General features: G+C 38.2%; 1 protein-coding gene across 9 annotated transcripts in view; it reads left to right on the top strand.

Annotated features, from left to right (window-relative positions):
• SBF2 (SET binding factor 2) overlaps positions 1-26421 on the top strand; it is a 317965-nt gene that overhangs the window by 161387 nt on the left and 130157 nt on the right. For 8 of the 9 annotated variants that reach the window (XM_044425691.1, XM_044425694.1, XM_044425687.1 and 5 more), the window contains 3 exons: positions 2034-2147; positions 3829-3939; positions 5954-6059. In XM_044425691.1, coding sequence (XP_044281626.1) covers positions 2034-2147; positions 3829-3939; positions 5954-6059 — 331 coding nt within the window. Of the gene's footprint in view, positions 1-2033; positions 2148-3828; positions 3940-5953; positions 6060-8279; positions 8388-26421 lie in introns of those variants that run through there. The other variant, XM_044425693.1, reaches the window with a different exon arrangement.

Raw genomic sequence — 26421 nt, 5'->3', positions numbered from 1 at the left:
GATTTTGCCTGACATTCAGGGTAATTTTAAGAACTTGAACATTCTTGCATAACATTTTGGTCCTATAAAACTCTTATTGCAATACAACAAATTAAAAGAAAAAAGTTTCTTTAACTTGAACCTCTCAACTATTGACTATAGCAGTCTGGTCCAAGCCATTATTGTTCAAAGAAAACATGGCAGTATGTCAGTGGATCAGACCAAATGCCCAGCATTCTGTTTACATGGTGGCAAACCAGTTGTTCACAGGATCCCTAAAGCAGGATGGGTGCAAGATCTCCTCCTTCCCAAGTTCCTCATTAACTGGTATATGCAGACATGCCACTTTTGTTAAAGGAGGCAGCACATAGCAAGCAAGACTTTTAGCCATTGATAGTCCCCTTCCTCATGAATATGGCCAATCCTCTTTTATAAATATTGATCAGTTCATAAATAATTCCACTCAACAGGCAGCAGTGTCACTTAAGCAATGTATTCTCTTCTTTCCTGATAAATGTCCAAGGCACATTGCAGGCAGTGAATTAGAATTAACCTACACTCTCCTATTTCTGGTTGCCTGGAGCTATTCTCCAGTAGTTAGTTCAACTGCATGAAGAATGTGTTTGTTTATTCATAGTAGACAACACAAAGTGATGGAAGACATAAATTTAGTCTCTAATGGGGCAGATAGATCCCAATTCCTTCTTCGAATAGGATCCTGCAATAAAACAAAGGAGTTGTGTTGGACTCCTGGGTCAGGACGAGATGGTTGTTCTAGGTTAGAAAAGAGCCACTGTTTGTGTGACCACTGCCAGTCAATGCATGATTCGTGATTGTCATGCTGTTAGAATGGAAAAGTGCAAGGCAGTAGGAGAAAATACTAAGTCAAGAGGCAATGAAATGAAAATATCTTGACCACATATCTGTTGCTGTAACATTTCAGTGGGTAGGTTCAGGTGATTTTTTGGTAGCTGTGTTCTGCTATGGTTTGATATTTAGAAGGGATCAGGTCAGCTTCAGCTATTGGGTGGTTTGGAAATATAATACAATAAAGATGGGAAGACATCAGCACCACAGAAAGCACCAAGTGGTACTGGAACTGGAAGTCTAGCAGAGTCATACATATGTTGTTCTAACAAAGAGCAGATTGAGACTGATCCTTAATTAGGAATTTGTTCACCATTAGGTTTTCTGGCTCCACATCTATGCTGACTGAGACTTTGCCTTTCTAAGAGGCCTGGCCTGTTTTAGTGACTTCAAGCTGCTATGATGCAGAATAGCTGTGGTATGTGAGTGCCCTTTTGACCGGAGCCCTCGGAGTCCAAAGTTGGCAAGTTGGTCTCCTCAGAAGCCGAGGAGCCAACCCCTGGATTTTTTTTTTAATTTGAGGAACTAAGTCCTGGGGAGGTGGAATTCTCATTATGATTTTCTTTGACCAAATCCTCTTTTTAATTCTGGAGTCTTCTCAGAGAACAAGGAGTCAAGATCTGGAACCTCAGAAAATGTGGGGCTCTAGGCCATGACACTAGATATTGGGACCTGTCTAGAGAGCACTGGCTGATTTTGGCATTGAAGATGGGAGGGATGCTCAGCCAGTTCCAAGTGGTCCATTGAGATGCAGCAATCTATCATCCATTGTTATTGGGCCCCTCAAATATACACATGATATAACATCAGATGCAATTGCAAGTGATCAAAATAATAATTAGAACTTAAACAGTGACCCATCGGTTCATGCTTTTATTGAAAACTGTTATATATGTGATGAAAGAGGAACCTTTGGCCAACTTAGATGAAACAGTTTATTAGGCACTTCAGTAGTTTGCTACATTTTATGCAGATGCTACATTTAAGTAATTTATTTGGCTATCCTAAGCCATCTTTTGAGCTGTGCAGAACCAGTTGTGTTGTGATGGTTTGTTTTAAATCTACACATTAATTAAAATGTGTTGTCTATTTCCAATGGTAGCATTAAATATGGTTTTCATACCAGTTCTTCATAATAGTGGCTGCCTTTTTTTCTCTCTGTTGACTCAAGTATGTCTGTTTTAAAGGGGTCAAGAGAAACTGATGGAGAAGAGGAGTCAGGTTTGATTCAGCCTGCAGAAGTGTTTGCTCCCAAAAGCCTGGTGTTGGTGTCCAGACTAGATTATCCAGAAATTTTCAGGGTAAGGTAGCTGTCATTTATGAGTTGTCAGTGTACAAATCTAATTTGTTTTTAATGAACAACAGTAGCAAGTTTTGATTTGAACTACTTCTATACTGTTGCAGGAATACAGCAAACATAAAAAATTACCTTCATAAAATCAATATTTTCTCTTGAGGTTTAATGCAATACATTTTTTGTCTCTATATGGTTCTGAAAAAACACCTCTGTGAATTCAGCGAATAACAGGGCTGAGCCGCACACAGTATCAGAGTTGCTCCCGGGAGTCAAAGCTTATCATAAAAGCAAGGGCTCAGTCAAAATAGTTTTTTAGTGTTTTCTAGTCTTTCCTGTCCTAAATGTTCCAAAAGTCAACCTGCCTGATCAGGATCACTCCAGAGTGCTCACTACCAAGATGTTCCAAACTGCAGTTTTGCCAGTCACCACACAACAGTCTCATACAAAGTCAGAGGCTCAAGGTTTCCTATCCTGGGAACTCATTGTTAGCAACTAAAAATTTAAGCTTCTGAGCAATTAATTTTAACAAAATAATTCAGCTGATTTGCACAGGTAGTATAATAGTAGTGAGGCTGGATAGCAAAGTGGACAAAGATTGGACAAAGCAGATAAAATATTTTAGCTTCTCCCCAAATCTTATATATCTTCAAAATGAAATGATTGAGAGTTCAACACAGGTCTAATAAAATTATTGTCTGGAATATTCAATGTAACCTCCTGCTATTTTTGATGATCACCAGGATGCTATTTATATTCACATGAATTCGAGATTGTTCACATTTTGATATTTGAGGTTCTAGAGAGCTTCTGAATTGCACTCCCTTGCTTTCTTGCATCTGCAGAAGCTGGCCTTGTAGTCACTTTTTTTTTTTTAATTTAGAAGATGAGTGTTATACAAAGAACAAAAAACACAACTTTCTTTCATCCACATGTTAGTTACTCTCCCCACCCCTTCATTGTAGAATTATATCCCACTTTTTTACTCTGAAAAACAAACAGTGAGCTACCATTTGAAGAACAGGTGGGAAGATAACATCTGCACCAAGCAAAGAGAGGAAAATGTGCTAGCAGCACTGTGGCCACTTTTCCTGAAGGGTTGAAACTTCTGCCCACCAACTGGGCTGCCAGTAACAGTTCCCTTTTTCCATATAACTCGGGACTCTAATTGACAAATTGCACAATAGCCTAGAAGGAGGCAGGAACCTAAGAGTCACTTTCTGTACTGCATAAACCATACATTGTGACAACTTGCCTATGGAAAGATAGCCTACATCTGATTTACTACAGATTAAGGATTCTAATTACCTTAGGTATCTCACAGTCAAGCAGAAAGCCAGATTATAAATGTTCTTAATAACAAAGAATGGGCCATGTCTAATGAATGTTACTAAAACACTCTGATCTACTTCATGGTCAAGTTCATTTAGATATATATACCTACAATTATGTATGTATGTATGTACGCACATACAGAAAATACCAATAAAATTTATGCAAATTGAACTCTTTAAAAAGTTTAAGATCTTATTGTTATATTATGTTTATTATACAAAGTTATTTTTCTGCGGCGTGCTTAAGTATGCTAAGATTGTATTTCTTACACAATAAATATATAATATCTAGTAACTATTAGTACTTGCTTGTTCCCAGGCTGCAATTTTATATGTTCTCATTTCATGGTTTAGGCTTGCCTTGGCTTGGTCTACACTGCGTATGTGGACAATCTGAATGTCTCATTGGAGAGCCTCATTGCAAATCTCTGCTCATGCTTTGTTCCTGCTGCTGGAGGGTCACAGGTAAATAGAAAAAAGGATATTTATTCAGTTAATTTAATTTATGAAGAAAGCAAAAAAATAAATTCTTCAAATATTTCGATTTACTAAAGGACCATAGTTCAGTTGAGTATGTCCCAATAGCCTGTCTTCTAACGAGAGCAAGAATTCCATTCCATGATTAGGTCAAGAGGTTAATGTTGTCATTCCAATTGCCTTTACAGCACACAGCAATAGAAACACTTCAGAGTTAACTTTCTTATTACTGGTGTTGGAAAATATTTTTTCTTAAATTATTTGGGAAGGGAACTTCTAACTTCCTTATATTGAAATATAAATGGTGATGTTATTCAGTGTTTCATTGGTCCATGTATTTCTGTAATATTTAAGGTTGTAATGAAAATACAGTGGTGAAGCAGCTGTGCATTGATAATTTGAAGCATATGATTACGTATCAACACAGAACTGGTATATGTGGCTCATTCTGTTTTGACCACAACCAGAAGCATCTAGAATCTATCATGTTGATGATATCCATCAGTAGTGCTTTTGGTCCATACTGCCCAGATTGCTGCTAACATAATGCTGGCAGTAAATTGGAGCATGGTCATGATGGAGAACTGTTAGGGGGGAACAATAAGCAATGAAAGGCTGGAGTGAGCAGACTGTATTGAAGAAAGAATAATAATTTCTTCTTCATGGTCTCTTTCCATCATATATATGGGCTTTGCGCCTGTACAGAGCCTAAAATTGGAAAAAGCTTCTAAAGCTAAACATTCAAGTTGTGGGTGGGAACACTACTGTTCCCAGGATGCTGGGAGAGGGGTTCCCACCCATTTTAGATGGGAATCGCCTTCTCTCCTAAGTACTAGCATTCTCTCCCCATGTTTTTTTCCCCTCTCAGTTCTGCCTTTTCCTTCAAATAACACTTTGTTTCTATTTTTCCATTCTTTTTCTTAAAAAATTACATAAATATCACTTCATCCCACTTTACTACTTCTACCTCTCAACTCCCTCCATTTGACCCCCCCCATCCCATCCCTCAGTGGCATTAGGACTTTTTCTGAAATGCCCATGGCTCTGGCAGTAGAATGTGCCCCTATGACAGGCATGATGAATCCCTCCTCTGCCTTGGCAAGGGGCACGTGGTGATGCCAGGGCTTCAACAAACAGACCAGAAAGCAATGGGCCGTCCACCTCGAAGCTCGTCTCTGAAAGCAGATTGCCACCTCTCACCTGCTTCAGAGATGTCTGTGGCCATTTCAGCGAGCACAAGCTGGGCCCCCAGTACCAGCATGGCACCAGTACTGGAACTACTGCCACAACAACTACTGCTGCCACCACTGGTAGCGCGCACCCTGATGCCTCTCCAAGATGCCTCCAGCAGCCATAGAGAAGAAGCTAGAATTTCTTATTAGTGGTCTACTACCACTTGGCTTAATTCCCAGCTGCTGCTTGTACATGGCTATGGTTAATTAGGCTGTATATTCATTGAACTTGATAACAATAGCCTGACCAAGCAACCAGTTTTCTTTTATGTCATATCCCCATGCTTTGGTTCCTGTTCAGCATGCTGCTCTCTTAGGTGTATATAAGCTTTGCATCTCTGGCATCTCCATTTAAAAGGTGATGGGAGTTACTCTTCTACATTTGAGATCCTGGATGTGGAATAGATCATATTGGGATAGATTTGCAATGTATGCCAGTATATGGCAGCTTTCTGTTCTTAAACTCAGTCTTCTACAGCCTGTTTTAGCCTTGCCCTACTTCTTTCACTTGCTTTCCCAGTTCATCCCACTGAGCAGACTGTTTGAACTGATCCACCATCCAAATTGCTTCCTGTTCACCTAGAGTTCATTTATGGGTGTCACTGTTCAGTTGACAATGATGTTTAAGAATCCAGGATTGTATGGTAATGAATAGCATGTGATTAAAATTGGTAAATAGCAATGTGATTTTGGCATATGATAATCAGACAAAAAGCAAACCACCTCATATTGCATAAGCCATAATAATGTATTAAAATATCTTTCTACAGAAACTATTTTCCCTAGGAGCAGGAGACAGGCAGCTGATACAGACTCCTTTACATGATAGTCTTCCTGTTACAGGGACTAGCGTGGCTCTTCTGTTTCAACAATTAGGTATGTTATTTTTTTATTATGATTTTAATCTTTATTTTGAAATCACTGTACAAATGAAATACTAATTTTGCCTCACTCTGAATTTTTAATTACAAAGTGTTGCTTTTCCTACATTTTTGGGGCAGTGTTAATTTATATGCTAGTAGATTATTGAAACCTTACTGGTTTCTGGGAAGGGGATGTCGTTTTTAAATAAATGCATCCACTTTGTTTACTGCTTGGGTGTTGTGCCTGTTCTTGCCTCCCCCACAATTGAGCCAAATAATTCTGAAGCTAATACACTTCACAGTGACTTGAAGCATTGCACCGTATTTCTAATATGTCGGTTCTCGGTAGCCCCTTTGCACCCTTTCAAAAGTAGATGCATTAGTGTAAAACAATAATAGGGAGGATATCTCTTTGGTATGTGATCTTTTTCTTTGTTTGTCATGAACTGCAGTTACTCATTCACTCACTGGGTGTACAACATTGACAGTTTCCCTTTCCTTTTCAATTTTTAAGTAATACGCATTTAAAAACACATTTTTGTGTATGTGCATGTGTGCTTCCATATAATTACTTTCATGGAGAAGATAACTGCAAAAAACAGCTAAACATAGGAACCACAACTCACAGGGATGGTAAAATACATACATTGTTATCACTGAAGCTCAGTCACTGAAGTGTGGTCATTTGAAGGAAGACATTGCAATACACCATTCAGAGAGAGAAACATCAGTGGTAACTTGTCAAAAAATGAAGTTTAATATTCTTTGTACTCGCATGGGGCCTATATATTCTGCAGTGATACTCCATGCATTCAGCTATGCCCTTTTCTCAGGATATTCTCCCATTTGCTGGATTACAGTGAAGTTATAATATATTCTTAAGAAGTCTGGATCCATAGCAGCATAGGATTTGGAGATACTTATGTTTACTCCTTACTTAGTTTGGTCTATTCCTCACATGGCAAAAATGTAGCTGAACTGTGTGATGTGGCTTCAAGTAGGGCTGCCTACAGGGTAGCAAGAAAGCACCATGTTCTCTCTCATCTCATTAGACAGTCTTTGGAAAGTAGTAATAGTACCAGACAGGTATTGAATTTCAGGGAGAAAAAGGGATTCTTCCCTCTGAGATCAGCAGCTATTATTTGATGATATCTTTATGGAATGCCCTGAAAGCTGCCTGTATTCAGGTTTATGTTTTGTGTCTTTTTCTGTTCCCAGAAAGGTAGGAAGCAGTTAACAAAGGATGGCTGAGTGCTAACTAAATTGAACAGGATTTTGCAGTGTGTGTTTTGACCATGTGACTACCTAGGCTAATGCTACAGTTGCTTTAATCTTTCATGTGCTAAATTAGCAGAAAAATGTTTGGTTAGCACAGAGGTTGTGTGGTTTCTTGGTATCTTGTGTGCTGAATGACTAATTCCAGGATCTGAAAAAACCTTCCTGCAACTATGACTTTGGAGTCATGGCAGAACAAAATGTTTTGTGACTGCCTGATCTTAATGATGGCTTTCTTTTACTGTGGAGAACTGTGGGACTGAGTGGAACTCCAGCATTTCAGAGTCTTTCCTTCCTAGTTGTTTGTCTGCTGAAAATCTCCCCTCCCAACTATTTTCCTCTCCAAAAAATAGAAGATAATATCCCTACACATTTTCCCCTGAAAGGAGAAAAACACTATAATTTTAAGCAGACTGATAACTAGCAATGAAACAGTTAAAGCCTCTTTATACTGCTAAAACTAAAACCACCCACAGCTTCATGGCAAGAAAGCTGTTGGAGTGGGTTGGGGGAACAATTATGAAATGAAACTTAATGTCCTCAATCTAAGGAGAAAAAAAGCCATACTGATGCCGGAAATACAGAATGTTTTGTTCACTTACAGAAATATGCTGAGTAATATGTTTAAGGCATACACCAACTCATTCTTGAGTATTCATATACTTGGATAGGATTTGGAACCTAGAATAGAAAGGCAACCAGACTCTTTTAAAGCTTGGGAAAAATTTTTACGGTGAGAATAGAACATAACTAACCAGTCTGTTGATAGACTGAAAAACATAATTGCTTTGCCAAAGAAGTTAAGAGAAGCATATTAGATATTCTATGGTTAGTGAGAATATACATTTTACTGTATGCCAACCAATTTTAAGCAGACCATTTGCAACTGGAACTAAATTTAGCAAAGATGTTTAGTGTACTCTATCATAGCCGTCTCGTGGTTCTGCTTCTGTTACAGATTGCTTTCAAATGTTAAAATAAACCTTATGCGGGAATGAAAGACTGGAAAATTTTGAAACAAGTTTCTCAGACAGCATGAATACACCCCAAGCCACAGAAAATGCATGTAAGTGGTTGGAGTTGGAAACTAGCTACCCTCAGGTCACCATATTGACAAAGCACATTGTAGAGTATCGTTATCTAAAGCCATGCTCTGTAATGTTTGGAAAGACTTTTCAAAAAAATCCTTTTTTGCATAATTAATCCTCACTGATTATCAGTGAACATAAATCAGCTATTGCCTAACAGTGGCATGTTTCTAAGATTCCTGTAGTAGATTTCATACAGTTTTGGAACAAGGGAAGACAGTCATTGCAGTATATATAAAGAATCTTTGGGAGTCTAGGGAGTATTTATAAAGAACCTTTGCAGTATTTATAGAGAAACTGCTAAAATTAGATATTCTGTACATGTAGGAACACAGAATGTAGCTCTAAATATTATGAATGGAAGTGGCTTGCTTATTAGAATGTACAGTTTTGAGATAAGGCATTTCGGCGGATTTTGGTTTACTTATAATTTACATGACATTGGTGCATAAAGCTCAGTAATGTTGAGATGAATCTCAGGCTTTCACTGAGAGATGTGAAGATTTCTAACACCTTATGCTACACTTGGCACAAGGCTCTAAGCAAAGATGGTAAAGCAGGACAAGTGTGTAGTTTCCATCAGATGTGCTCCAGTTTCTTCTGTCCAATTTACTATCCCCTTCCTTTTACTTTCCAATAATAAAATAAATAAATAAATAATCAAGCCGTACAGAGTTAATTGACTAAAATGGTTAAGGTGCATCATTTTATAGGCAATACATCATGAGTAGCTTTACTGATGTAAACAAGAGAATGCAGAAATGGCAAAACCCTAGCCCTTCATCCTTTATCTTTACATTGTACCAAGAAAGACATTCCTGCAGATAAATACTTCAGGAAGGTTTGCAACACATACTCACACTTTAAAGCGTTTCATCAGTTGTGTTTTTCCTTCCTCTTTGAAGCAAATGATTTGACACATGAAACAAATGTACAAAATAGGTTTGAGTCAAAATGTAGAGATTTGAGTTCTTTTTATGAAATACTTTTGTGACCCTGATTTTTAAGGAATGATTATTAAGGACTGCAAAAGAGGTACGTCATGGAGGTAATCCTTGATTGGCGTGTATCACCTCCATGTAACCAATAAAAGGAACAAGAGAGCAAGGAATCCTATGACGTGATATGGAGGACAATTAATACGAACTAAGAGCAGTTGCGGAAATCCACAAAATAATTAGGGGGGTTTCAGAAGGTACTTGTTCCCTCCATGACTATTTTCACAGTGAAAAAGCCATTCAAAAGTACAGAAAAGAGAAAATTATAGGGCATGCTTGAACCCTCAGTTCTGTGAAAATGTCTATTTTTGAGACATTGTGGTGCATATTTGCTATAATTAATTAAATATGATTAGTCAGATGTTATGCGTTTGTCTTGGCCTGTATTATATGATCTCTTTTTAAGTTTCAATGTGCTTTTTGTTCTAGAATTTGTCTAAACTGGGACCAGCTTTTAATTCTGTATTTTATTCAGTTCAAATCTTAATATCACAATGTAGCTACTTATTTGAAATTGATTTTAAAATACCCTTGGATTAATAACTAGCCTTCCATACATTTCTCCCATCATTCTTTTTCTATCCTTTTGCATGCAGGCAGATGAATGGTTAAATTAGGCTGGAAGGTTTAGTATAGAATGGTGCAATCTTACTGTTCCACATTGTTCTTTCTTTGTTCTAAATTAAGCCCCGAGTGCTAAATATAAAACATTTTGTTAGAATACTAGTTCTACACAGACGCTCTGGCACAGCTACTCCTTCCATTGGAATGACAAGGCAGACAGTCTGATGTATATTTGGCTCCCACCAACCAGGAACACAGTTTTCTCACTAGTGCAGAATTCCAGGTTGCTATAATACTTGATTCTTGATTTTTAATGGCAAATTGTTTCCTACCACAGAGGCAGCCTTACATTATTATTTTTTTTTTCAGTAACACAGGGCATTCTATGGTAAGTGTCTATATAAAATAAAATGTTTTCATGAGTGATTCTAATAGTTTAAAGAAATATAACTGCTTTAGCACAAATATGAGCTGTTACAACAAGCTGTTCTCATGTGATTACCAAATATAGAATTGTCAAGAATTACAAAAAGAATCTATCATTTTTTTTTTTGTTTAGAGAGATATTGTGCAACAAAAACCCACCCACTCCCATTTCACCACTTTTGGCAGGAAAATAAGGGAGGACCTCCCTAATGTATCCAGGACACATTGTTTCTAAACATCTAGTACACCAACCTGCAATTGGGGGCAATAGGTCAAAATAGTTTGGATCTTTAGTAATTCATGAAACATGTGAATGAAACAGGATTTTGAAACAGAATTGATTTAAGATATGTGTTTATAATTGACTGGAGCTTATTATTCCTCACATCTTGAACATGATGTCAGTTTTAAGAACTAGGTTTAGATAATGAAAGCCAATAATCTATTTTTAAAACTTGCTTTCTGGGAATATCTAGCCTTTTGGGAGGAGTGTTTCAGTGTCTGTCTGTTAATAAATATATGGTTCCATTTGAAAAAGTTAGTGAAACTAATAATAGATTGTGCAGAATTAGATCCCATCCTGGATGAAGGAGCTTGAGTGGGTCAAAACAAATGTTATTCACCAAGACTGCTTTACTGAGAAACAATTATTTAATAAAAGATCCATTTATAATCTTTTCTTAGAATATGCTTGTTCAAATTGCTTTCTTGTCTGTGTTCCTATCAGTGCCAGATATGTGAATTATTTAATTACATGTTGCTTGATAATTCTGTTAAGACGCTGAATGTCTGCGTCTTAACAGAATTAAAAGTCCTTTCATAAAAAGTCCTTTCATACTCTAATTCTGCACAGCTTCTGTGGCATGGTTGTTACTGGCCTGTGAGCTGTCTTTAAAAAGTGACTTCAGAGTGTGACCCTTTGTTCACACATTTGTTCACTGCATGTCATGGAAGAGGGTCAGAAGATTTTGAAGTCAGCAGTACTTATTTTTTTAGGGAAAAAAAGTGTTTGTGCAGGGCTCAAACACTGGCCTCTGATTGGAAGTCTTTCCGTTAAACATTGAGAGAGGACTCTGTTAACTCAGGAGCAAGGCCAGAATATTCTGTACTTTTTAATGAATCCTTGAATCTATTCTTAATATGCTTTAGGGATAAATCCTGCTATAGTAGAGTGGAACCCTGCCAAGAATTATGTCCTGCAAGTTAGCTCTCTTTTCCTCCTATATGGAGCTTCCTTCACAGGTTGCCTATAGCATAATGAAATCAAGGCCAGTGTGCAACAAGAGGAATGTAGGAATGTAGCACAGTGACAATGTATGGAGAGCCTTTTGTGTATGTGCAGATCTAGCTTCAGTCTAGAGCTGTACCACAACTTCTTTTGGGTTGGTATATGATTGCAACTGAACTGAGCTAGTTTCTGGGAAAACTGTATTTAATTAATGCTGTTTGAAGTCAGTTCTCTTGTTTCAGTCTTGCATCACAATTAACTGCACACAAATGCACTTAGTTTCACCCTCCATTTTCCCTCCCATTCTGGTAATTTCATTTTTTGCAATTTTGCAAGATATTATAGGGTGTTATTTCTCACCATTGGGTTGCTGAGTTAACAAAAAAGGAGCAAAATGAAGTCTCAGTGGAGATCATGACTTCTTGAAAATAGAATATCCCCATTTTTACTAATGAGCATGGCAAAGTAGTATGATCTTATGAACTCCTATAAAAGGTAATCTCAGGTTAGTCACAATGTGTGTTGTCTTCAACAGATCTCTGCTGCATTTCCTATAGTGATTCTTCTGTTAATCACCCTTTGAAATATTATCCTTCAGTTAAACAAACATGGGGGGTTTCATTTAGCAAATTCTTTGTAGTTTCCAGACAGGAAGCAGAAGAGAAGGCTGTTATACATCCTGGAATATTTTCGCTATGCACACTGCAAAAATATATAATTCTAAGATAATCCCTCTTCTAAGAATTGCAGTGGTAATGTAATTTATTCCCCAGTGATTGTTTTTCTCCCTGTTGTTTGCAGAATGTCCCCAATTATATAAATTTTGGTTTTGCAAATACCAAATGTTTGTAATGAAATCATTTTTTCACTGATTCATTCTCCAAATGTTACCTTTTAATGTGCTGCAATCTTGGGCTACTTTTTTACTTTATTGCAAAGCTTATCTACTTTGTGGGGATTTCCAAAATGTTGTTATTTCAAAAACTCATTTCATCAGCAATTCCCATGCTCAGGAGCATGAAAACATAGTATTGTATATCAATATTGTTTCATTATCAGCATTTAATATTCTCATTTCTGTTATTAAGAACATTTATCTCCATGTTTGTTCATTATTGGAAGGTGTATGCCTTTCCTCTGTCTAAAATTGCATATGATTCCTACTTTAAATCTAATGATACCTTCTTTCCTCTAACTTGGTGCTTTTCCAAAGTGGTTAGTGGCTTTTTACAAACTGAGCCAGAGAAAGAAATGGTAGAACCCTCAGTAGCTCACTGTGATGAATTTGCACAGCACTTTGGGGGTAAAGTTGCTTGGACTCCTCATTTAATATAGTTCCATTAATAAAGGCATTCAGTGCACCATCTGGTCCAACTTTATTGGTTGAATTTCAGTTATTGAGGCCTGAGGATGTGGACAAGGTGCTTGGTCAAATCTGGCTTACTACCGGTATGCGTGACCCTTACCTACCATGGTACGCTGGCTTATCATTGGCAGTAAGAAAGGGATGTATACCTGGATCCAGGAGGCTGTAAATGCCTCTTTGAAAGAGGCTGTAATTAAACCTCTACTGAAAAAATCTAAGCTGGACCCAGAGGATGTTAACCACTATATTCCCTTCTTGGGCAAGTTGTCTGAGTGGGTGGTGACTGAACAGCTCTAAGCTCTCTTGGATGAAACTGATCAATTGGTTCAAAATACGGCAGTGAGGCTGCTGATAGGGACTGACCAGTGCAAAAAAACATCATGCCAGTCCCCTTCCAACTCCACTGGATACCAATTGACGTCTGCCTGATTCAAAGTGCTTATAGTAATATTTGAAGCCCCAAATGTCTTTGGGGTCAGGTTATCTAAAGGAACACTTCTCCCCATGAACACTTATCCAGACCCTGAGGTCATCATCTGAGGTCCTTCACAGAGAACCACCTTTACAGAAGGTGGCTACAAGGGGAACTGTCTTTTTGGCTGTGGCACCCTGAGTATGGAGTCAGTTCCCCAAGGAGGTGTGCCTGGTTCACTATTTATTCCTTCTAGTGCCAGGTAAAAGCTTTTTATTCACCCAATAGTTTAGCAATGGATGATTTGAAGTCTCTTAATATATTGTGCCTATATTACATGTTACCATATTTTATTGCTGCTGTACCCTGGAATAATTTGAGCATTACTGCTCTGGGTTTATTATGTGCCTTTTGTTGTTATTCTTGTGTTGCTTTTATATTGATGTATTATCTTTGATTTTAATGTATTGTTTTTATTTTGATCATGTAAACCACTGATCATGTAACAGGTGGTATAGAGACTAAATAAATAAATAACTGAGATGGTAACCCACCAGTGACAGTTACTTCAGAGTGCTGCTTGGACATTGGTGGGAATATCACCAAGATTGGCTCAGGTTTTTGAGAGTCTTGCCAAGCACTTTGTGCACATCTTCCTGGGATTGATCTCCTGGCTTCAGACAATTCATCTACCCACTGTGGGTTCAGTATCTCCCAGCATAAGCCATGTTATGGTTTATTGGTCCAAAAATAAACTGCTCAGTAGGAAGCTGTCTGCTTGTACAGCGTGACAACCCACAGTACCTGGTTACCCACAATGGGTTGCCTTGTTATGTGAATCCAGTCTATGTTTGACTGTGAACATATCTGACATTTTCAGAAATGAATACATTTGCTGCACAAGTAGGGATGTGCAGATTTTGTTAATTTCGTCCCATCTGTGTTTCATGGATTGTCAGGCATCCCTTGTTCCATAATTAGCTCACTGAAGGGATTCAAATTCCTTAATTTACAAGAATTTTGTTCCACTTGTGCAAGTGTGCGCTAACATTAATGTGCATTAGCCCAAGTGCCAATTAATGTGAGTAAAAGAATGAGCTTGTTAGGCCCTGCAACTCAGGAATTGTGTCTGCTGCAGAATCTGCAGATCATATTCATAGAAACTGGAATTCAGTGGAATCCACTGCTGATATTTTTAAGATACTTTCTAAGTGGTGCAAAAATAAGGGCATGCAGGTTCAAAGCTGAAACCAAAACTGTGAACCTGCATCTTCAAGCAGAGTGCAAAACTATCCAAAAAGACTGGACCTTCTATACCATGATTTGCCAACTATACTGATTTGCCATTTACTGTCTTGCCTGTATGAAACTTCAGTTTGTTCATTTTTATCCAATTTATTACTGACTGACATTAGATACTTATTCAGAATTTAAACAGCACCCACGAACATTTTGGTGGCATTGAATGCCACCAACTGACCTTTTGCAGTTTCATGTTGATGATAAATGGCAAGTAGAGCAAGATGGAAAGGAATGCAACAGACCAACAGCCAAGTCATTGAACAAGAGCCTCTCAGCACTTCCTTCTGAAACCATTCATATGTACAGAATGACTGTAAATTAGTGTGTCCAAGTCTCATCTGAGCAGGCTGTCAAAATGCACAATGGCTACTTAAACCAAAAGCCACAGAAAGGTCCGGAATAAGTATGCATTTTCCCCTTACTAGTTATGAATATATATCATCCACCAAGTCAACCAAAACTGTTTTCTTCCTATAACCAAGCATAAAGCTAGACTTAAGTTGATCTAGATCAGTGCTGTGTAACCTTTTTTCAGTCAAGGGCCATATTTAATCAAAGGTAATTTGTTGGGGATTGAGGCCTTCCCACTTGCCACTTCCTTTTCCATTTCTCATCTTTTCCATTCACTGGGCTGTCATAGAAGGAACAACAGACTTTTGCCAAAAGTCTGAACTTACCACATGTGGTGGACTTTAGAAACTAGGTTGAGGACCTGATCCAGGTAACGTGTTATCCAAGAATACTTGAGATGCCACTAAGCGCACTGGGCCACATGCTAATATATCAACATTACAGTTGTTAGGTTACCAAAGCAGTTTAGTTAACATGTACATTCAGTATAGGCTATTGTACTGCCAGTCTTAGGGAATATAATAATCATGGACTCACTTTAATGATAGAAAGGGGTATAGCAAAGAATGTGACTGTCTAAACTTCCCTACATTGTCCTGTCAGCATGCCTATGTTCTGATAAGATGTCTTATAATTCTGCAAGGCATCTAGTTGGTTCCAGGTTTTTTTTTCATATCATTTTGCTACTGGTAATGGAAATTAGGTAATCAGTAGTGCTAATGGCTTTGCAGTATAATTAGAAATACCAGGCTTTGGGATAAAGAGACAAATATCCATCTAATTTCAACTTAGCCTATGTTTCGGAGAGATGCACTGGCCACGTTCCATCAGTTCTGTGTATATTTTAAAAATATGAGCTATAGGGTGGTATCCAATCTGTGCTGCACACTAACAAGAACTGCCACTAGTAGCATGGAAAGCTAATTGTCCCTGGAGCATCTGAAAAATGAGGGGAAACACTTGTTTCTGAAACAGGGCAGATCAACAAAGCTTGCAAAAGAAAACTTTTCAGCTGGTTTCCAGGGTTGCTTTTTTAACCACTACTTTATTTTGTGTTAGCAGCAGTAAGTCTGCTTGTGCAACAAACTGAGTGGGAGTGCAGAAGCAGTACTGGTTCCTGGCTTCAGGGTATATAAAAATGGAGGAAAAGCAAAATTCATATATGTCAACTGGCCTAAACAAATTTGTAGGATTTGTACATTGCAGTGGTATCTGTTTTTCAAGAACTAATCCTATTTGTCTCCTCAATTTTTACTAAGTTTTTAGATAGGAACATAGTAAGTTAAATGTTCTCGCAAAATCAACTGGAAATCAAATTATGTTTATAGTATTTGCCCCCTCTCCTAAATATACAGGACAAAAATATGAAATAGAAAATAGGTGATTCAACTTTGAACAGTAGTTCAATAGAAACTAAAGTCTTTAGACTTTTTTCCAAAGACCACAGAACAGAAATGCTTTTCTCTCACTGAAGGTGTGATTTTCTTTGAAGCCTAACTTAGTAGTCACTTGTCGAGAAGGAATTAAAACTCTGCTGCAGCACTTACACAATTTAGGCACAAATGTTATTTATTTAAAGGAGTGATACATTGCTTTCCAATATATGCTGTCATGGGATTTAACAATATGGTTATAATTTCTAAGTAAGTAGAATGGATTTAATATAGTGTTTTAAAGTAAATATGCACCAAACATATTAAAACATTTAAACATTTTCCGCCAGCCCCCTTCTAGTCATTCTGTGACTTTACATTGTATTTGACCAAAGCTTGTCTGATACTGCATGCCAGTATCATGTGCGCAATATCACGTTGCTACAACTGATGACAAGAACGTATGCAGAAGAATTTTCAAACATCCATCTCTGAGAAAATTTGTCCACTCTTTTTTCTTCGATGACACAAGTTTTGTTTAGTTAATATATAGTTAACTACAATTTCAGATACTTAACTTTCCTATTTAGGAAAACAAGGCCTGAAACACGTTTTGACCTTTGCCACTCTAGCTTGAATTATACATTATATTAATACTGTATTCCTAAATATTAAATCCAGAGATTGATTAAATTCTATCTTATTAAAATGGCTGTATTACATCATTTTCGTTTGTCTCTTCTGGTTAACATTCTCATCTGTTTACTAGCCAAGTATACCAATTTTCTCTGAACTTTATTTCAGAATATCACATTAAAAAGGGACTGTTTCTTAACCAAGTCTGTTTCTCTTTCCCATTAAGATTTTGCCTTATACAGCTTCTGTACTGGGCTGTGTCAATCTCCAGAATCATTCAGAAAAGCTTTGCAGTAGTTGTTGACCCATTTCTGTGGATTAGTCTAAGTTACAGATTATTTCTTCTGTTAAGCTTTTCATTATAGCCCCCTATTCTAAGAACCTGAAACCAGTTGCATCATGTTCATTAAAGAGTTTATTGATCTTGGTGAATTCAGTAATCTTCTGTCTCTGACCTTAAGATACTTTTAAAATGAGCAATGTTTTATAACGGCACTGTGAAATAATAATGAAACAATGAACTATGTACGTGTATGTGTGTGCATAGCTCTTAAATCATCTTTTTTTTTTTAAGGAACAACAGGAAGCAGGCTGATGGATTACATTTTTTAAAAAGTAGGAAGTCAGATATTGTACTGTAAATTACATATGTTTTCAAATCCTTGAAAGCAGTGAAGGCCAGTCAGGAAACTACTGTTCAAAATTTTCCAGCATATGGGTAATCTTCAACAGGATGTATGCCTGACTATGGAAGTCCAGTCTGTAGTAATCAACACTAGAAAGCTTCTTGATTTGTTTTTTGTTTGTCTGGTCTATTTGTGCCCTGGCTAGTCAGGGTCACAGATGCATTTCAAAGTTCAAGGATACCAACAAATATAGTTTTGCTTTCCAGTATAAGGAAGTTACACTGATTTGTCTTAGGATGTTCCTGCTACAAATCAATTAAAATTCAAAAGCCAAATGTGGCATCTTCCTTGTTTGTTTAATCAAATGTTTAAAGGAAGGAAGATAAGTAAATATTATTACATTCACTTATTAGGATCTATGCTGAAATGCAGGTTACTGTAAAAAAAAATGGAGCATTTGTGTAGTTCAATTTACAGAACAATCCTATAGATGTTTATTTAGAAGTAAGTCCTATTTAATGAATTGAGGTTTTCTCCCTTACATATAGGTGCAAATTTGCAGTTCTTGGCCACTGTACTGGTTTCACAGAACAACAAAAAGCCATGGTAGCATATAAGCCAGGAGAAGCATGTTGTCTGTTGTCAGAGTGGGTTCAAGCCACTCTGGCTGGATTCAGTGAACAGTAGGAACAATCCTTGGCTTATAAACTATCATAGCTTATTATGTCTTGTGAACTCAGTCTTATGGTAGCCTTTAAGGTGTCACGGAATTCCTTTTCTTGCATTTGAAATGACTTTTTTTTATCATGCCTGGCTTACCTATGTCAGAACTAGCTTCTGAAATGCACAACTCCAAATATAAATACACACTTTATCCATTATTTTAATTAAATAATATATCCCGTAAGCCTCAAAAAAATCATCCACTTTTCAGAAAAGTATGCTTTCCTCTGTTTTTGTTGTGTACCATGAAATTAAATATGCAATAATAATACAGAATTCAAAAATTAATGACCACTCAAAATAGTCTGAAAGCAATGTACTCCAAGGCTATGTGTGAGTGTGAGTTTGTGTATGAGTATTTCTCACTCTCCAACTGTGCCAATTTATCTTGAATGTAGCAAATTCCTGTCCCCAGAAAATTTCACTCTCCAAGAGACTTAATTTTTAAAGCAGCAGCTAGTTATTAGGGTCGTTTATATAAAACATGATGTTAACTAAGTCAGTGATGTGGGGTGGAATGTTTTTCAAACCAGTAAATTTTACAGTGCTATCTTTTTCTATGGTAAGTTTTCCACACCTAATATGTCTGTACATATCCATAGCTGTCTAGGCTTTTGTACTCCAATAATCCTAGTTAAAATAACAAGAGTCTTAACAGCACTCTCCTGCCCAAGTTTCCCAGATCTGCATCCTTTAGTGAACTAGTTGTTCTGAATCAGATTTTTCTGAACTTGAAATGGAACCAATAAACAGCATAGTATGTGCAGCTGAAGATGATGCTACAGTTACTTGCATAAAAGAAAGTTAATCTTTTGCTATAAGGAACTTCAGCCTTCTTTGGGTATTTGTCTGAACATCAATGTGTGTTCTTTCAGGTGTAGGTTTGTTGTTGTTGTTGTTAAATATAAACATGCTTTTTGAGGAAGTATATGCTAATGGCTTTACATTTTTACTACTTTTCTAATAAAATAATTTCTGCATTAAGCTTATAAGGCAGTGGTGGCGAACCTATGGCATGCGTGCCACAGCAGGCATGCAGAGCCCTCCTTGTCAGCACGCGAGCCAAGTCACCCCAGCATCGCCCCAGCAGCCAAGCATCGGATAACAGCGCATGCTCAGAAAGGAGTAGCGGCGCCATGCAGTGATGTCACGAGCCATGACTCATTAACCATGACTCGTCCGAGCTTTCGCATGGCCTGCTCAGTGCGCTGCCAAGGATATATATATTTCCTTGGACTGGCTGTGAGTTGTTTTTTCTAAACTAAAACCTCAGTTTTCAAGTTTTATTGTAGTGCTGGCACTTTGCAATAAATAAGTGGGTTTTGGGTTGCAGTTTGGGCACTCAGTCTCTAAAAGGTTCGCCATCACTGTTATAAGGTATTTGACTGTAACATTTAAACAGTATTTTGTAGTCAATTAAATCTATCCTAAGCAATATTTCAGTGCAAATATTTTATCTATTGGGAAAACTTTTGATATATTTATATTGCACTTAAACCTGATATGGATTACATTTTTAGATTTGTTTATTAAATAATAGATATATTGTGTTCTTACTGAGGGAAAGTGTGTGTTAGGGAGTAAAAATAAATCAAAAAACTAGCTAAATCAGATAATAATATTTAGAGCATTGGAAAAGTTTTAGAGAATTTTCCACTTCTACTTTTTCTGGAAAACCGGCTGAAGTTGAAGCCCTGTGGTGTACATTATATATTACTTGTTTACGAGAGTTGCACATTAACTTCTACAGGATTGATATTTTCCACTTTCAATGATGCTCGAAGTTATAATTAGTGAATACCATGTAAGTAAAAGTTCTGTCTATGGCAAAGAAAATTGTCATCTTTTACATGTCAACATGATCTTAGCTCTTGATAGTTTCTTCTTTCTTTGTGTTCAAGGGAAGATGTGGGAGGGGAAAAGGAGAAACTGTTTGGCTGTCTGCTGAAGGAGAGGAAGCTATACTTGTTAATCAGAATGTGCAGAGCTGGGGAACAGAGTGCAGGAGAAGATCATTTTGAAATGTTGTGCTGGATTTTGCGATAGGAATTAATTGCCTGCATTCTGTTTCTCTATACAGAATGAACACATTCTGTGGTTGCAGACTGCTAGTAGTGGTGATAAAGTCAGTGCTTTGTCGTTACCTGTAGTGTATCCATTTTTTCTGCTCATGGCACATTTGAGTATATATTATGTTGAGAATGACATTGGCTGCAAAAGCATGCCATTGTCCTGTATACTGTGCACCAAGCCCTACATATTAGATGTCTAGAGTTGTTTGTAAAGGAGTATTTTTCATTTTGAAAGACTATTCAATATAAAAGTGGATCTTGCTAGAGTAAATAGAATTGAATGCTGTTATCATTCCTTTTAATAGTGAATTGAACAACTGGCTATTAGGCCATGGAATGATAGTAGTTTGTGTGTTTTTGCAGGGTACCCTAGTTTTGCAGTATTGTGTAAGACTGAAAATTATCTCCCCCCCCTTTTTTAAGGTTTTTTTTGGGGGGGTTGGCATTTCCTTCATCAAAACCTTTTGGGACAATATTCTAGACACACACACACAGAGAGATGCATGCATAAACTTCTGCATGCATATGCATATGACTGCAGTGGCATTTGTAGAGGAATATTTTGATGTATAAATTCACTGCATGTTGAAGATTTCAGCTGAAAGTTTCAGGAGTTGGAAATGGAGAAGGGGGCGACCTACTTATACCTCTTTACTATTAGTGGCCTAATAATACTTGCATTAGCATTAGGGATCAGGGGGATGTGTGCTGGAAAAGTAAACTACTCTCCGTATACTTTAATGGAAAGGAAAATGTCATCCTTTCCCTTTCTCACGACTGATAGATGGCAATAAAACACTCAAGTTTATGGTTGGTAGCCAGCCACAAACCTTTTAGGTACAACACTGAAGGACTGTGGCACAGTGGTAGAGCAATGGTCCCAGGTTCAATTTCTGACTTCTCTGGGTAGGCTGGGAAAGATTCTTGCCTGAAACTCAGGAGAGTCAGTGTAACTCAGAGTATAGTTGACCTTAATGAACTAGATAAGCCAGTGTTCTGATTCTGTGCAAGACAGCTTCTTATTTGAGTAAATGGCACATGTCTAATTTATGTGTGTTTGCTCATAGTGTGTAGTACAGGCAATCCCCAGGTTACAAAGTCCATGTTACAAACAACTCATACTTACAAACAGCCATAAAACCTATTAATTTAAAATTTGAGTTAAAGGCCAACTGCAGGAAATCATCATCACTATAGAGAGAGGAAGTGAAAGGGGAGAGAGGGAGGCCTGCAAGGCTTTATGTTAGAAGGAGAGGAAGTGAAAGGGGTAGAGAGCAAAGCCTCCAAAGCATGCCTTCCTGCCCTGACCATCCAGAGAGGGAAATCTCTCCATCATTTCCTTGCTGCAAAGAGGAGGCACTGGTGAATTTAAGGGGGCAAGGGCTAGAGATGCTCATGGTACTTCCACATACACGGGGTTCCTGCACCCCTACCTCCACCCCCACAAAAGTGGAAGTCTGACTATATATGATCCAGCTTACATACAAATTCTACTTCCAAGATAAAATTCTGTTTTCTCAGAACAGAACACATTCATAACTCTGGGACTGCCTGTATAGTGTTTTATTCTAGGGTTTTACTGTATACCATTCTGTGATACTGTCCTGAAGGAGAGCTTATAAAATTAAGTAAGCACTTACATGGGACAAGGCAAGTACACAACTATTTCAGCAGCTGTGCAAATGTAACTTCAATTGGAGTCTCCTTCTGTGCAAAGTTCAGAATTTTAGTTTCTGCCCTCACAAGATCATTTTCTGTGACGGAAAGGAATATTTGGATATTTTCTGGGCCTCAGTATTCAGTCATTTCTTTGGGCTCATTAATTAACTCCTGAACAGTATCAGCGTCTGGCATCCTGTAGCAACTGCCAGTAAGTACCCTGGCATCTGACCCAGCAACACTCACTGAGATATCTGTCTTGGGTTGTGTTAACAAAAGATGTATGCCCTTGCTGGTCCCCAGTTGGCATCTTTGTTTTCATGTATGTATGTATGAATATATGTATGCTTAAGAAAAATACTCAGTTTCAGCCAGGACTCTATTTATGCTTCTTGCATTTACTTGCATACATATATTCTACACTAATGATCAATACACCTGTATTATTTTAATAAATACTGCATTCTCCTTTTAAATGTGCAGTTTTTCATTATGGAACTGTTTGACATACATATTCTGATGCCTTTGAACTCTATAAAATATGTTGGCTTTAAATGGTAACTTATTTTGGTAATGTCATCTAGTAATAGAGGCAGAACTGATGAACTCCAGATCTTGTACAGCTGAAATCATACACTTGAGTCTGTTTGTCAAGATGAAAAACTTGTGGAACATATCTGCTTGTTTCCATGTACAAATTCCTACTGGTAGCTGAATAGTTACTTGCCTAAAGTGCAGCACCAACTTATGGTGGAAGCTACTTCATTTTTATTATGTACCTTCACCATTCATTACAAACTGTAAAATGTCAGTAATGAATCTCAGAGTAATAAATATTATGTCATTGTATTTTCATATCACTCACAGCTGAATGTCAGTTTAAGAACTATTGCTAAAAACAAGGCATTCTGGAAGTAAGATGTATGTTTAGCACAGCAGGGGCTTCCACATTTGCACTTGGATTACGAACCAGCTGATCATTGGTTCATCTTTTGGCTTTTGTAGGATGTTTAAGAACTGCCTACAAAACACTACCTACAGAAGCCAGGGCAGAAAAGCTGCTCATCCTTCCCTTCCCTCCATAGTTCTACATCAAAGGTGGGCAACTTGTGGCCCTCCTGATGTTTTGGTCTATACCTGCCATCGCTCATCATTCTGAGAGTTGAGGAGACTCTTAAGCCAATATATGTGGATGGTCACCAGTTGTCCACCTGTGATCTAGCCTGATGAAGTGTTCTGAAAAACTCAGCAGCATGCACATTCATTTGTGGCATTTTTGTTAGTCCCAATAAAAGTATCTGTCTTTGTTTTTATGATCCATAACAATGTTGATTTAAATTTGTGTGAAGGGATTTCTCTTATTACTTCCTGATGTTCAAACCAGGGCATTTCTTTTTTTTTTTTCTACATTATTTGAAAATCAGTAATAATTTTTGTTCTCTTGTTTGTCTTTATACCCTCATTTTCAGTCTCTGCTCTTCCATTTTTCCCACCCTCTCACACTGTATGTCATCTAAAGTTCAGTTGTTCCAATCCTGTGAGTTACAGTAATTTCAAAGGAAACATGTTGATCTGGGCTAATAGTATCTTGAGCAGCTAAAACATTAGAATTAAGGTATTAATTTTAGATTCTTAAGTCATCATAATCCATTACAGTGTATTTTTGTCACGTAATGAGCAAAAATAGGATTACTTCATTACTTCCTTTAACTATTATTGCTTCCCTAAGTAATTTAGTTTGCCTGCACTGCAAGAAAAAAGGAAGAAAGAAAATGACAAGCCAGGAAGTGTTTCTGAATATTGGAGTGGGAAAAGATAGAGAGTGACACCTAAGATAGGCAAGAAAATTGTGGGTTAAAATCATACAGGGCTTCCCTAAAATTTCCAGAGCCCCATGGGAATAGAAGAGTATTATACCTGCAGGCAGCCCACATGCTAGCAGTCAATATGGGCAACAGAAAACAGCATGCAGATATAAACTCTCATGCAATAGGGATTGACATGCTGAAGGTCACGAATCTTCTTCTTCAGTTCAGTCTAGGGTACAAGGTTGTGGGGGACCTGCCAGCAGAGACTATTACCCATCCCCGAGGCAAGTTTTGCCCCAGGACACTTTAAGCTATAAAGGCAATATTACAGTATCATTAGTACACTTATTAGGACAACTTGGGCTGATAATCCTCTTACCTACAAGGAATCTTCTTTGTCTGGTCTCTGTGCATCACACACATGGGAACTGTGCCTGCTTGGAACCTGTAGTCAGGAAGATTCTATAGTTAAGCATTTATTTGAGTGGGAGCCCCTCCCCTTTCTCTTCCAGGTACATATGGGAGGGGCCGCAACCATTCCCTCAGGTCCCTTTTAACCACAGTGATGCCTTTAGAAACTAGAATGAGGACCTGATCTAGGTAACATGTATTATCCAAGAATACTTGAGATGCCACTAAGCACACTGGGCCACATGCTAATATATTAACATTACAGTTATTGGAGTAAAGCAGTTTAGTTAACATGTACATTCAATATAGGCTATTGTACTGCCAGTCTTATGGAATATAATAATCATGGACTCACTTTAATGATAAAAAGGGGTATAGCAAAGAATGCAACTGTCTAAACTTCCCTACATTGTCCTGTCAGCATGCCTATGTTCTGATAAGATGTCTTATAATTCTGCAAGGCATCTAGTTGATTCTAGCTGCTGCTTCTTTTTTTTCTTTGCACTTCTGTCACTTCAAACTTGGACCCACAAAGTGACCAAGATAGACCCTACTCCTTGCTGCTTAAATGGGACTGGGCCTCTTACTGGTCACCACCCTTGGAATGGTCTCAAAAGGGCTCCTGAGCATCCCACAGAGATTACTGTAACTCTCAGTAGCCTGATGACATTCAAGACTAACAGTCACACAGCACAGCCAGTGAGTACCAAGACATAAATCTTCTGCTTGACTCTTCACTACCCACTGATGCATCTATGAGGACCTGACACTGGCCGGATCCTCCTGTATTCAGTCCTCATGGTCATGACAGTAGCAGTGGTCCCCTTTGCAAGGCTCCAGGTGTGTCCCATACAATTATAGTTCATCCACATGTTCCCAGAAAATCTAGGGAACCTGGAGCCATCCAGAAGCTCGCAGACATATCAATTTCCTTCAGATGCTAGCTATCCAGAAAGCTCTGACTTCATCACACAGATAACACCACCATGATATTTTACTTCAATAAGCAAGGCAACACATGGTCTATCCAACTAATAAAACTGGCCATCAGAATCTGGGACTTGTGCATCAGCAAGGGCATCATGCTCATGGTGGCAACAAGCACAGGCACTGTTGGACACGCTCAGTTGTAGAAAACCTTCTAGTACATGAGTGGCACCTGAACACCAGAGCCTTCTGCAAGTTCTTCAACATTTAAGACACATCCACAATCAAGCTGTTTGTCACAACTGACAACACAGTGTGCTGGAATTTCCTTTCTCAGCAGGCTAAGAGACCAGCTCCATGGGAGAGACATTCCTCATCAAATGGTCGGGAACAATATTATACCTCTTACCTTCCTACCCCATGATTACAATGGTGTTAGCAAAGCTTAGGAGGGACAAGATGGACTGCATACTTCTCACCCCCTGGTGACTGAGGCAACTGTGGTTCGCTACCTATTACAAATCTGTCATGGGATATTCCTTGACTTCCATACATGCTTGCAGGAGTGGGGCAGAGTTCTTTGCTCTGGCATTGACACTCCACGTCTCATGGCATGGTACATCACGCCGTAGCTCCCACCTGAAACACATTGCCACAAAGCATCAGACCCATCAGTGGGGAAGTCCTAGTTAACCAGACGGGACACCTTCTCCACCTCTATGCAACAAGAAAACTTCAGCCCACAAGATGCCACATCGAACACATTCATTTCCTGCTCATGCTTTTCCAGAAAGAGCTAAAGCCTTCCTCTGTCTGAGTATGTCTCCTCTTTTCATACAGCAATCCAAGGTTTCCCAGTCTTCTCTCACCCTCTGTCCCACTGAATCTTGCAGGGGGTACAAAACCTAACCCTACCTACCTGGCCCTCCACTTCAACACGGGACTTTCAGTCACACTTCAGATCCTTGCCAAGAAATTCTTTGAGCCACTGGCTATGTTTGACCACCACCTTCTCTCATGAAATGTTGCCTGCCTTGTGACTGTCACACCAGCCAGATGTGTTAGGGCACTGTGCATCCTTCAGATAGACCCTCCCTACCTCACTTTCCACAGGGATAAGGCCTGACCTG

The sequence above is a fragment of the Varanus komodoensis genome, unplaced genomic scaffold, assembly GCF_004798865.1.
Source record: "Varanus komodoensis strain SLA01 unplaced genomic scaffold, ASM479886v1 scaffold16, whole genome shotgun sequence".
Lineage (NCBI taxonomy): Eukaryota > Metazoa > Chordata > Lepidosauria > Squamata > Varanidae > Varanus > Varanus komodoensis.
Note: the sequence above shows the minus strand (reverse complement) of the source record. Positions and strands in the feature narration are given on the sequence as shown.